Source organism: Mizuhopecten yessoensis, unplaced genomic scaffold (assembly GCF_002113885.1).
Source record: "Mizuhopecten yessoensis strain PY_sf001 unplaced genomic scaffold, ASM211388v2 scaffold11173, whole genome shotgun sequence".
Lineage (NCBI taxonomy): Eukaryota > Metazoa > Mollusca > Bivalvia > Pectinida > Pectinidae > Mizuhopecten > Mizuhopecten yessoensis.
Genome location: NW_018408916.1, coordinates 1,578,571 through 1,593,475, shown reverse-complemented (window position 1 = coordinate 1,593,475; position 14,905 = coordinate 1,578,571). Strand labels below are relative to the sequence as shown.

The window sequence follows — 14,905 nt, the reverse complement described above, 5'->3', positions numbered from 1 at the left end:
GTTTTAATATGTTATCTAGATTGTTTTAAACATTTTATAGACACTTAAATGACTAAAAATAGGATTTATTAATAAAATAACGTGATTAGTTTGGCATTTAACACTTTGACAACAAACAACTGATGACATGTGTCCACATTAGGTGTGACGCCAGCAGGCATTAGGAAAGTTTATTCACCGATCATTTCCGCCGATATGAAGGACTTGTTACGGCAGGTAAATGTGCTATGTATACACGTGTGTGTTTACTATAGATCGTAGCCATTTGTCATTTAACTTTGACGGACGTTACTGTTTATAATGTTATGTACAATCACAGGGTGGCCCTACCCATGCATGCAGTTACAACAGGTATGGTTTTTCAAACAGCTGTAATTTAATTTCAAAACAGTAAGTTAGATGATAGAAGATGTGATCTATCATATAACCACAGTAGCTTGGTATTTTTTTTCACCTTTGCAAAAGCCTCAATTTATAATTAATGTGCTGGCTCAGGTGAAATATCAATATTAATATTGACACTTATATGAAATATTAAGCTAAGTCAGATAAAAGTTTTAGGCACAGATATCATTGAAGTACAAGTGATATATAGAGAATAATACATGCCTTTTTCCATATCACACCCAGTATCAACCCGAGACCGCAATACCAGCCCAAGGGCCGAAGGCCCGAGGGCTGATATTGGTCGAGGGTTGATACTGGGTGTGATATGGAAAAAGGCGTGTTTTATTCTGTTTATTACATACTTCCTAATAAAAACTACTATCTTATGATTTATTTTTATTTTTGAAATATTGAAAACGATTTTTTTCCCAAAAGGGGTGTGATATGGGTTTTGCGGGCTGATATGGGTTTTAGGGTGTGATATATGGCGGGGGCTGATACGGGTTTTGGGGGGTGATACGGCGAGGGCTGATATGGGTTAGAGCAATCGTGTCGTATCGCATATACAAAAAAAAACGTATTTATTCGTAAGTATGTAATAAAAATATTTTTTTAAATGGTTTACACCCTAAGAATTGTTAGTGTAAGTTACTTACAGTAACATTTCTTGCGAACGGTGCAGATCACCAAGATATTTACCAACTGAAATATGATATATCACATTTTTGTGTTTTATTTACATAACGTAATACCCATTGAATTAATGTAAGGTGTGACACGGTACCCAAAATGGATCACCAAACCATCCAAATAAGTGATATTTATAGTTTATGGTTGTATCAAAAGAAGAATATTGATTGGTGTTCTTATAAACCAATGAAATAAAAAACAGGGTCAGACTACCAAAAAACATCATCCCTCGGGTTGGGGATTTCGTGAGGGTTAGAGATTTCTCTGTTACATCCTTAATTAAGGTAGGGGATCATTATTTTTCTCCCATCCTATTATTTTAGTCACAACTCCACCGACAGTAGTGTAAACAAAAACACATGTGGGGTATGAATATCGTCATTCACTTTGATGACTTCACAATTACAGGTGACATGTTTTAATGACGTCACAATTGAACACATGTATGCTAATCGGCACGAGGCTGTCTCCCCCTAGAGGGTGACAAGCTGATTTTTCCCGGCTAAAACGGGAGACACACCTGTGAAGGGTGGGAGAATAATGTTTAATATATATATATTTTGGTGTCCACAAAAGGTACCCAGTTAAATTTAATACATAAAACCTTCACTGTCCTGACATTTAATCTGCAATACTTATAAATTTTGCTTGACATATTTTACACATTTGTCCAGTTGTTATTGGCCATTTCAATTTTTGAATGCACAATGATTTGTTAGCTGTTCATGGCCATTGTCCTTCTTCATATAAATCTCAGCCATATGTTTTCTTAAACTAAGAATAGCTACATATTTGACACTGCATGACACATAAGTGTCAGATACATAAAACATGTATAAGTACCGGGGGCTGACAATTCTCTCAGGAATCGATGTTACACCCTTAACAAACATGTCTAGTAGATGAGAGTGTTATCTTTTCGTATTCGAAGAAATGTTTTGACATTTCTTTTATTTTGACGTGACGTGAGCTTACACAATGTCTGTTCTGATCAGTCCGTGTGGCGTGCCATGATCACTCCTTACTCCGATATATATATCCCTGTAGTTGTTTACAGTTTACACATTATCGATCTCTGCAAACCAATTTGAAACTTTTGGCAGTCAATTTACCGATTTGAAATCTTGCACACTGCCTCAGACTTAGAATCCTAGACCTGCCCCTGGACTCGTTTCATGCATAATTATGTGTACCCTTCGAATAATTCTTATAAGGGACACATATTATTGTATTAGTACTGTTCTCCTCACAGTTCTGGCTCTTCTAATACAATTTTCTCTGGGCTGTAATTTTTAAACCATTCAAGATATCTTGATGAAAGCTGAAAGTAATATACTTGCATCACGCACTGAAAGTGTGCAATGCAATATAATAAAGTCACATGTACAGTGACCTTCACATTAAGGTCAAAGGTCAAATAAGTGCAAAATTTTAAGTACATTCTTGTCAAGATATCTTGATGAAACTTAAATTGCATTATACCTGCATCACCGATAGACTATGTGGAGTGCACTGTCATTATAAGTTCATTGTGACCTTGACCCCAAGCTTAAGGTCAAAGTCAAATATGTGCCAATTTTCAGGAACATCTTGTCCAGGCTGTAACTTTTAAACTGTTAAAGATATCTTGATGAAACTTGCAGTATGACTGCATCACCTACAGATGATGTGCAATACAGTTCCATTAGGTCACTGTGGCCTTTACCTCCATGTCAAAGGTAAAAAAAGATCTTGATTGCTTCAAACATTTAAAGGTGTACACCAAGGTGATGCCAATGGTCCCTGACTGTATCTAATTTTGCTTAAACTTTAAAGTATGCAAGTATATATATGACATTGTTAACTCTATCCAAGCATTAAGGTGTCAGTTTTGAGGACTTTTGTCTCATGGTCCCAACTACACGTAGAACTTGTTTAATTTGTATAGATGCATTTCATGATTTAGCAGTATAGGCAGTTCCTCTGATAATTAAGTCAAATAAGTGCTAACTTAAGTTAAAGTTATCCTGATAAAACTCGCAGTATATCTCGACACCCACAGCTAGCTAGATGATGTTCAGTGCACTTTCGTTAGGTAACTGTGACCTTGACCTCGAGAACAAAGGTCAAATTTCTTTTTACCTTTCATATAAGTCTTCAATAATATACATGTTGTCATTTTCTCTTCATGTTTACATACATTGACCAAATTCTGACATACTATTATAACAATAGGTTATATCACCTGCTCAGGAATATACACAAAAATATGGTTAATTTTTTTCTCTAAATAATACTAATAGTGACATGATAAAATTATCTTGTAATTATCACTACCTGTACTTAAAAACTGTAAAGGACATTGCCGATCCTTCTATACATATATTCGCCGTGATGGCCAATTAAGTGGTTAAGGGGTCTGACATTCTGCTACCACTAGTTCTCCACCACTGGGTCGCGGGTTCGAGACCTATGTGGGGCAGTCGCCAGGTACTGGCCGTAGGTCAGTGGGGGGTTTTCACGGGAACTCTGGCTTTCCTCCACCACCAAAACTTTGCACGTCCTTAATTAAATGACAATAGCTGTTAATAGGACGTAAAACACACACAAACAAAAATCCATACATATCATTTCTAATATGCACTAAGAACTATGAACTTGTTTCTAATCCATTTGTCTGTGCAAATTAAATTACTTTCTTTGACATCTCCGTGTTGCATAACAGTGCTCGTATGTAGTAAGAGCAATGTTTTTTCCTTTAGTGATTTGTCACCACTGCACAGGTTATGGAGATTTGTTTGGTAGGGGTATAAAAAATAAAGTATTTTGACCATTTTTATGCTGAATAGAAAGTATTTGGATACCTTTTATGCAGGTGTATATTTTATGCATGACATTCGCTATGTTTGTCATCTCAGCTATACATTGTAATCTGAAATAAGTCTAGCTTGGAAGTTAAGTCCTTTTTGTTTCTTTTTCTGAAATTCCCCAGCCCCAATCCCCCAAACTTTTAACTGGCCAAAAATATTATTGACTGATGTATTCCAAGTTATAATATACACCTTGCATACAAAACCTTCGCACTGGAGACCTCCTGCATAAGTCTGCTATTGATCAAAATGGGTAAAATGTTCACGTACATAATGACACATGTGACATTTGTACTTTTACAGTGAAAATATGTAGCGTGTAGATATATATAGATATGTGGGATCTATCGAAGATTATATTGACATCAAAACATTGAATACTGAACATTTTCATGTGAATTTAAATGTACAATTTTTATAAATATTTGAAAAGATTATCCCTGTTGAATTATGCCATTAAATCAATTTCGATTCAGATAAGTAAGGTAAAACGTGTTTACTCAAGAAAAGAAACCCTTATATCATATTTTATATTATAAGTATATACAAGAGTCTTGCTTGTAGAAGTGTGACACAAAATTTTATTTATATTTGATGAAAATATCTAGTACATATCCCTTATTTTTTAAAGAAGGATTTGCTAAAGGAATCCTTAACATTTCCTATTTCATTTTACCCAGCTGCTCTTCGGGAATCCAAAATGCCCAGGCAGGTCTCTCCCGATGTGAGAAACTTCATTCATGTAAAGTATTAAAATTGCAATTATTAAATCACTGAACTTATAAGCTAGTTGTCATATTTATTCAACAATAAGCCCACCCATATCTGTTACAGTTCAGGTTCCATGCCACACTTTAAATGAGTCACCTATTATTGCTATATATATGGTATAGTTATGAGTCACTTCTTTACTTTAATTATCAGATATTTTTATTAATGAAGGTAAATATAACAAATAAAGTGTAGAAATTATGAATTATTAAACCAAACATCTTTTATATTAGTCTGTTATATTAATTTTTTATCAAAAAGTATACTGTATTATAAGTAATTAACATTTATACATAGATATTATCATTTCTTAGTAAACGGGCTTTAAAAATTTACAGAAGATCAAGACATCGTCATTTACAGAGTGAGTGCCTCAAGGCTACAAAATTCATAATATTTAAATGTATTGATTCTGCAGTTTAATGGCAAATTTACAGCTTTATGATCTATAAAATCTAACTTTTAAATACTTAAAATATTTTGATAAAAAAAACCCATTAAAACCTAACTGTTAAAGGACCAAAATTTAAACAAGTTTAATTGTTTTATTTAAGTTTCCAAGCATTAAAGATAATAATTTTAAACATGGTTTTGTTATCCTCAACCCCCGCCCGCCCCTTCCCCCATTATTGTTCATAACTCATAACAGCAATTATACAAGAACTCTTCTGAAGGGGTGGTAAATGTCAGAGTATTACGTAACATACCTGGCTCTGAATTCACATGATGTCATATTATACCTTGTAAATCAGATCTCAATGAACCTTGTGGTTAAATTCCTATAAATCTGTAATATATATGGTTATTGTGTTGTTTAATATTAACTGTGTGACTTGTCAATTTCTGCTTGTCAGTGTTTAGAATTAGACCCACAATAGTTAAATTCTTGACATTGTTTAAATAAAAAAGTGTTTATAGGTAGCTATATAGAGCATTTCAATAAGATATATGGGCTCTTAAACATTGCTCAGATAGTGTAGTCTTTCGTGTTATATTAAAAAGACGTAGGATTTAGTGTCCACTTCTTTTGACCTGATCAGGGATTGCTTGTATAATATCTGTGTGGGTGTCGATCAATTTCACAAATACACAAGTCTAGATTTGTTATTACATATTTTTTTGTTTTAAAATGACCTGGATACAGTTAGTCTGATCAACTTTACGATAAGTGAAATTTTTTAAACAAATATATGTATAGATTTACATTTTTGTGTTAATTGTCTGGGGGCTATTGTCTTAAATCCCTCGATATCCCACACATATTTTATTTTCAGCTTTGATTATAAGTGATTAAGCTTATCAAGGCGGGGCTTCTGCTCATACGTCATGCATCCTGTTCAACTGGAAGAAAACATCAAACGCAGATCAGGACAGAGTCTACAAATGTACATGTAATATCTTTTGGAAATTTAGCATACAAGTGCATGCCCATTAAGGGTTCCAGTCGTACCTGGCTGAAAATAAAAGGCTGATTATCACTAGATTTCAGTATATATATATATATATATACATACCTGTAAAACACTTTAACATATTGGTGATTTGACTTGATTTGTTTTACTGGTATGTATATATATAGCGTTATAAAACTCATTGCATTGGTGTTATAAAACTCATTGCATTGGTGATTGTAAAGCAAACAGAACTGTTCATTTCATTCCTATTTATTTGACAGGAAAACTCCAAATCTGTGTATTTCGTCACCTTAGTCCTTTAGATCACCGTTTTAGCTGGCCAACTTTCAGTCTACGTGCGTTTGCTCATCATGGAATATTTTCTTTGCCACTTGAAGTAGCTGTTTCATCCTGATACGAAAACACATCCCAGAGTACAGATTTGATTCTTTAGTCAATATCATTTAATCTGTGTTATTGAATTTAGGTCATAAATTTATTTGAGAATTTTTCTGAAGGAATATCCATGGACCCTATGTAATAAGTTTTTTTTGATGTCTTTTAAATGGTCATGTCAGTGATTTGTTTCCCTTTTTTGGCCTTTTTTTTAGTGCCATAATTTTATACAAGCTACTCTCTCCCTAGCAAGAATATGATTTATTTTCCCAAAATGAAGAAAAAATAAGCAAAATCTTCCCAATCTATTTTTTTATATATATTTATTTTTCATGAATGAACATTTAGTTGTAAAATTAAGGAAGAACAATTGAGGGTCCGTATGATTAAAACTTGTGCTGTTATGTTATAATAAAGTTGTTCTTTTATTACCCATATGTTGTAGGGAAACATGATCGATTGTTTCCCCGAGATTAGTTATATTGCATGAAGGTGAAGATTTATCATACATGTCATGCCTCTTCGTCATTTTTCTAGAGAGCTTCCAAGAAAGGGAAATATGACGGGAAACTCAAGTGCTTATGAGGGTGACACAACATTTTGTTTCCCAGTGATGTGATCTTTATAATCCAATCAGACACACTGTGCTATAAATGAGCTACACAGGTCTGTCTTATACATGTACTACAATACAGTGTTAAGGTTATTTAAAAACCCAAAACTTCCATTTCTCACAAAAAAAAAATTGTGTTTCATTTTTTTTCGACAGTATTATTTATTTAGTATATCTTTGAAAGAAAAAATAATTAAATTGGAAAAAAGCACAAACAAGAAAAAAATTGTATACACAGTTGTCTCCCCTTAACTTCCATTTGGGTATCCCAACACTTCTGTTGACTTGGTAGCTCAGTCGGTTAGTCTCAAGTCAAGGGTTCGAATCCCGATCTAGCCCCACTGAAATTTTACATTTAGAACCTTTTCTTGAATTTATTTTGTTTATTTCATCTTATTACCCAGGATTTTTTTTGATAAAAGTTAAATTACGTAAGGTTTTTATAAAAGTTAAATTACGTAAGGTATGGTTTTCTTTTCAGAAATGATCAGTTTCAAATACTTTGCTACAGTTTTTGGCAGTGGTACGGGGATCGATCGTTGATTCGTCTGTTTTACTCAGTGCCATGATTAAGTAATGTGATATTGACCGTACATGTGTATGATTTAAATAACACCCGATACTTGAGTTTTAGAAATCATTCAAATCTGTTGATTACTCATACATTATGTAATGCCTGTACATGTATTTCAAACACACCCAATCAGCTATTAATATACAGCTATGTGTAATATATTTCACTCCATTTTAAGGATGATGTACATGTAATTTTAATATAAAGATCTTTTCGTAAATGATTTCTCTTCTATTGAATATCTGTTTGTTTAATTTAATTACCAGTTTAATTGTATCACATAAAAGAAATCTGCTGTGCTGTTTTTTGGCAATTAAAAAGCTGTGACGACAGATGATGATTGTAAACATTCAAGTAAGAAACCTTTGAATTTGAGAAAATGATAACCATTTTTCTAAAGCAAATTTTTGCACTTTTTACGTGCTAATGCTAATGTATTGATCATTTTTTGCTTACATTTTCTATTAAGAATGGTTCAGATATTGGATGTCAGAAGGAAATTAAATGAGTACACTTCTTTGATATAGTGTCAATATGTATTTCTTTAGGCCATTGCATGCCTGATCTACATTATACTGTACATAAATAATTGAGGAGGGCAATCTACTATGTACAGCTAAGTGTAATTAGCTGATGTCAAATCTTTGTTGTTTGGAGAAAAGTGTTTGGACTTCATTATTCAGTTCCATTAATAATATAAAAAGCATTTGATTTAGTGGTAGTATATATCACGTTGTTTGTTTGTCTGTCCATTCAATCATGGGATATGATTCGTTATAGCGTCAGTTTTTGTTAATTAAGGATCCCTGTCCCATTGCACTGTAAATACAGTAGACTCCCTTTAACTTTCGTTTGGATAAAACTGTAGCACAATTAGGCCAGGACACTTCTGTTGACCAGGTAGCTCAATTGGTTAGAGCGATAGTATAACAATCTGAAGTCCAGTGTTCGAATCCCGTCTTAGCCCCGCTGATTTATTTTCACTTAGAACACTTGTTGAAAATTTTTTGTTGATTTCATCATTATTATTTCTCATAAAAGACACTGCAAGGTATGGTGATTTTTTTCAGAAATGATTTACCAAAGATTAAGTCAGTTTCAAAAACTTACAGTTTAACTCATTCACCCCTGAAGACACATTTGAACTCTTTCGATTGAAAGGTTGGAATAGTTCATTATGAAAGTTCAGGGGTGAATGAGTTAATGGCAGTGGTACAGGGGAACACCTTGTCCAGCCCGTACTTCTGATCGCCTCATGATTGTGTAATGAGAGTTCATTGTCATGACTAGAGACTGCATCAAAGATCCTAGCATGGCAAAAGGTCAAAGGCAAAATAATTCTTGTCCAGACTTAATTCTTCTATTCATCCTTAAAGATTTTGTTATTAAAATTGATAGCTGTATACATATCTGCCATTGACTGGATCTTCACCATATGTGTCACACGTAACCTCCCAATGGACTCACCCAGATCAATGCATGGTAGAGTCTACTAAAGTTACATAGGGGTGAAAGGGTTAAGAACAATTTTATTATTACAAATGCCACCAATATGTGATACGTATTTGTTGAAGTCATTTTCATAAGAAATATTTCCTAAAAATCATGTTACCAAGCATTTTGAAAAAAATGTATTTGTTGGAAATTTGACTGTTTGAGGAAAAAAAGAAAAATTGCAATGTTCAACCTCAAGCTCTGTATCTACCCATTGCTGAGCCTTAGCCCAACACTTTATCAATGTTGCCATAGAGGAGGTATTGAAAGTACAGCATCAAAATTAGTGTCCAATTTAGGGCTCACAAATGAAACACTTGACAGGGGAAGTGACTCCTAAACCAGAAAAACTCATTTTGATCACTTCATCTTCTGTATATAGAAGGGAAAATACTTGAGTCAAAAACTCTAGGTGGAACTCTTCTTTGTGATTATAACTGATGCAGTGATGTACCCTTAACTGTAATTTGCATTTTTATATCACCACATGAAATTCATATCTCAAACAGTTGCTTTCAATGGTTGTAATGTTAGCACTGTAAAGGGAGATAATTTAACAAATTATTTATATTTTCATTTTTTTGTGCATGTTTGCATTTCATTTAAATAATTTTCTTCCAACTTCAACACACATATATTTGATTTTTGTTGCTTTTTTGTTTTTGTTTGTTTGATTATTTACATGTTTTTCACAAAATTCTTCGAAAACAATGCAAAATGATCTCCCTTATGAATTGATAAATATCACTAAAGGGACAGAGGTATGTCCATTTCTTATTTATATTTTCATACATATTTTTTTTTCTGTGGATCCCATTGCCAATTTCAAAGATGAATAAAATAGGGTATGAAAATAGACCAAATATTAAGTTGTGTGTAATCAAAAATAATCTTCGTTATCCTGTGCAGGCAGCTGAAGTGAGTGCTGAATTATAACTTGGCTATATTTATGTGACAACCTCTTAATCAATACATGTAATCAATTTTGCATGATTGCTTCACACATGAAACATTATCAGTGTTTCTTTGTCACCAAAACACAACAATCAAATATCTCATTTAATCCGAACTATAACTTAAAAGTTACTATATTACATATATATATTACTCTACACAGTACAATTCAAATATTAACATTTCATCATCTGTGTTAATTTTTTACTTTAACCTAATGTTAATATCTATATATAGTTCTGAAAATAGTCAGTTACAAAAATTCATTGTAATACGGTGATAAAACAAAACAAATTATCAATTAAATAAGGATTCTTCATTCAGAATTGATATCATACATTTGTTGGGTATAGATTTTGATAAAAAATTTATACATTTTTTTATTTCCTAGAAATCTCACCAGGTAAGGAATGGATTAGAGATTATGCATTGCGCTTCCATTGATTTGTTTTGTCACAGCTACAGGGCGCCTGATTTATGATCTTTTCCTTGCTGTAGAGGTCTATTCTGAATCAATATTCCAAACTATTCCCCACATTCCAGGTATTATAAACCCCCTGCAGACATGGTGTGAACAAAATCAATAACACTTACAGATAAACGGGTATAACTGATGACATTACTGCGTTCTGTCTAATGTGTCAAATAACTGAAGGGACAGGATCGGTAATTGTTTTAGTCCTCCGTCACATAATGGAGGGGGCACAATTAGCAAGGGCCTTGATTATTAGGTCAGGCACGGTAGTCTAGTGGTAGGATGTCGGGCTCGTGACCGAAGGGTTGGGGGTTCAAGTCGCGTTACAGCACTGTGTTGTGAGTAGTGGTAGTGAGTAAATTATATATATTGCAATAAGCCTGATATTCAAAGTCATCCACGCAAAACATTTTGCTAACTTTGTGACCATGCACTCATTCCTAATGAACAAATTATTTACATGACTTGTGTGATTTCTAGAATATCAGTCGTAATGGTGAATTTTCTCTGTCCTGTACACATTGATAGAGCAATATATGGTCACAGGGATCCTTCAGGATCATAGAGAGGTCAAGAGGTGTGTAAAAAATCCAAAGGAACCAGGAGACATACCCCCTATAACTGTCATATTTTCCCTAAGCTTGCTTCAGTACAGTGATGGGTTATCTTGTTTGTTCAAATTAATTACCTTGACCTTACCTTCAAGGTCATAGTGGTGAGATGGATTAAAACCCCTGTAAAATATGGCCATGTTTGGTCATGGTTAAAGCAAGGTTACTTTGCCAAACAAAGTTTGACAAAGGTAATTCAATACTGCTAATTGGCTGACAATTGATTTTTTGGAGATATCATTGAAATATTATACAGAATTAATTTCTAGAAAAATACAGGTTAGCAATTAATGTAATTTGACCTCTTGCTGTATATAGCCCCTTTTACATCGATGAACAAATCTCAATAGAAAATCATATCTATAAGTTACTTCAAATTCATAGTTGGGTCTACATAATCCATTCATTATAAACTGCATTGAAGGAAATGGACACACCGCTCTGATTTATATATAGAAAAATTTACTTGGACCTGGAGTACAGAAAAGTTAAAGATATACAGTATAGGTAACTTGTCTGTAAGATAAGGGAATTCTGAAGTGCATGTATACAAATCTGGAGAGAAATGTTGTGTCCCTTTAAACAATTATGATAGGGATTTAACTACAAAATTGGCCTCATAGCAATTTGATAAGACCCTTTGTAATAAAAACATGGCCCACGCAGACAAACGCCCTGATTAAGGGCCATAAATGTTTACTCCGTCTGAGGCACTAAGTGAAAGGACTGATCATAGTTTTATTTCAAAGTGACAAAATATATAGAAGATCCTATGGCAATGCATGACATTCAGTCCTTCACAGTATTATAGAGTAGACTAAACTCTACGAGATTTCACACCTGAGACAAAATGTTAGCTCCGTATGAAATTTATCACAGGGACTTCAGTAAAACCTGCATATAAAGAACAAGTCTTAATACACAGATGGTCTGTATAGATGGGTTGTAGTTTAGGCAGGTTTCACACTATAACTTAAGCTCTGTATATCTGCTGGTTTTTTTTTAATGATGATAACATATACAATAATACTTTTACATGTCCATGTGACGGTAAAAATGTATAAAAAACAACAACACGAAGACTATAGTTTGCTAGCGCTTTCGCCCATCTTGGGGCTCTTCAGGCCTTCAAATCGCCTGAAGAGCCGAAAGCGCTCGCGAATTATAGTCTTTGTGTTTTGTTTTTTATGTAATAATACTTCTATATTTCAAGTCATAATTGTTTTCCAGTGTACATGTATTAATAAAATATCTAATTGTGAAATCATTCTTGTTTTTTGACAGACTTGAAGTCTCTTAGAGGATAACGAGAGTGACAGGCCTGTTGATGTTACCCCGACGACTGATCCTATTTCTGGCTGGGGGGGTTTTGGTTCTACTGAGTTTCACCTCCGTCAGTAAGTATTATACTGCCTGTGTCCAGATAAAGGGAGGGAAAAGCTTGTATATATATAGATACTTTACTAATTAATGGGAACTCATTGTTAAAGCATGGTAGTGTGAAAGTTGCACTCTGAGCTCTGGACATAAAAGCATAAAATGTCAGCTTTACCTGTATTCATACAACATAAACATGAAGTATTCATAAGACTGCTGTGAAGATTCATGTTCCCTACAAATAACAGTCCTGAAACATATGTTAGCTAAACACAACTTTCTAGTCACCTTCACTGATTTATTGCTAGTGATACATTTGTTTATATATAATTAACAATGGTGGTGAAATGTTCAAAACAATTTTGCTTATGAAATATTAAATTGCCTCCTGTCTATAGCTACCATCTCTATACAAACCAACTCTATATAGCTACCACCTGTCTATACCAACACCTGTGTTAGTGTCTATAGATACCACCTGTCTATAGCTACCACCTGTCTATACCAACACCTGTGTTAGTATCTATAGATACCACCTGTCTATACCAACACCTGTGTTAGTGTCTATAGCTACCACCTGTCTATATTAACACCTGTGTTAGTGTCTATAGCTACCACCTGTCTATACCAACACCTGTGTTAGTGTCTATAGATACCACCTGTCTATACATACTATTTGTCTAGCAAATTATATGTGTTTTTTAAGAGCAAAAAAAATATTATGGTTGTGAATAAGCTCAACAAAAAATATTAAATCATCAATATACCACCTATATACAATGTGTATAATACCTGTCTATAGCTTAGATATGTTCATTACAACCTCCCCTATCTGTACATATATTACACTGTACCTGCCTATATCTACTGGGACCACTGTTCTTTTGAGTGGTCTTTATCCACAGGTCCCCATACACCTGCAGTATACAAAGGGGAGATAACTGTGGCTGATGTTTATGATTGTTATTTATAAAAAAGAGGAGATATGTACCGAATAAGCTATAATTATGAGTTAGCAAAAAAATATAAAATTAAATCATCAATCTAATAATTTTGTCATTACCACGGATTCTTGTTTATAAACCATACATATCATGTTTGTACATGCACATTAAAAATTTAAATAATGTTTCATTATCAGTTATCACATCTGAAAGGATATAAAATGGACAGGGAAATTACCATTAGATAATAAAACTGTGCACTTGAAATGGAATAAAACTCAAGTTCTACACAATGACTGAGAAGCAGTATTTGTGCTGGAGTTAAAATCAATATCCTAGGAATCATCAATTACCATGATAATGAGGGTAACAGCCTATATCTGTGGCTATAAAATAATATCGATTGTTTTGTGTGCGACACAATTTACCTGAGTAGGACTAGAAAATCCAATAGAAAATGACTCTGGGCCCTCCGAAATGATGTATACAATATGTTGACCATCTTGCTTGTTATTCTAAAATTAGTCATTACATATACTCTGTATACATGTAAAGATATTACGATTACAACCTACTTTTACCGATAGTTTATCATTAAATTTACATATGGAAAAGGATTTCTGAATTACAAATTAATAAATAGTTTTTTCTTGTATGAAATAAGTTGTTATAAAAATGCTTATATCCTAATAGATCTTATTTAACTTTATATACATTTGTTAAAGATATATATTAATTGTATAGATCTGCTTAAAGTTTATATTTATTTTCTTAAATATAAGGATGTTAATGTTTTAAAGGTGCCCAGACATGTAACCCCACATGTGGTAAAGAAAAATACTGCTTCTCCACCCCAGCAGACACTTCCACTGGTACCCCAGGTATCACTGAATGTCGCGGTAAGTAAATAATTATGGGGTTGACTGCCGAGGAACCGTTATTTCCTAAGATCTTTTGCACTTAAATATATTGAGAAATATCAATAAAGTGTTGTTGTTTTTTATTTAATTAATGTGAAATTACATTCTTTGTCGCCGTCTCAGCCCACAGAGGGAGACAACTCTTGGTCAGACATATATAGTCCTACTTGTATACATGTTGGCATTATTGCCGAGATGTAGACATGCAACTGCATTAATTGTTTGTGTTTTTCTCTCAGTTCTCAAGTTCACAGTTCCTCACTGATCAGCTGACATTGTTGTATTAGGCTAAAAAACAAACGGAAAAAGTGAAGAAATTACATCATTAATCAGATTGCTAACTGATGCAGTGATAATGTTTACCCAAGTTACATCTTGTATATACTTTTTGAAATATCTTGCTTTCGTTTTTGGTTCTACTATGCGGACTTAGAAATACAAAAAAATAGCTACAAT

At 33.5% G+C, this 14,905-nt stretch overlaps 1 protein-coding gene across 7 annotated transcripts in view; it reads left to right on the top strand.

Moving 5' to 3' along the window:
* LOC110467426 (receptor-type tyrosine-protein phosphatase eta-like) overlaps positions 1 to 14,905 on the top strand; it is a 79,114-nt gene that overhangs the window by 39,428 nt on the left and 24,781 nt on the right. For 6 of the 7 annotated variants that reach the window (XM_021524584.1, XM_021524586.1, XM_021524589.1 and 3 more), the window contains exons 2-3: positions 12,493 to 12,605; positions 14,330 to 14,428. In XM_021524584.1, the coding sequence (XP_021380259.1) occupies positions 12,536 to 12,605; positions 14,330 to 14,428 (169 nt within the window). In that variant the 5' untranslated portion in view covers positions 12,493 to 12,535. Of the gene's footprint in view, positions 1 to 195; positions 217 to 12,492; positions 12,606 to 14,329; positions 14,429 to 14,905 lie in introns of those variants that run through there. The other variant, XM_021524585.1, reaches the window with a different exon arrangement.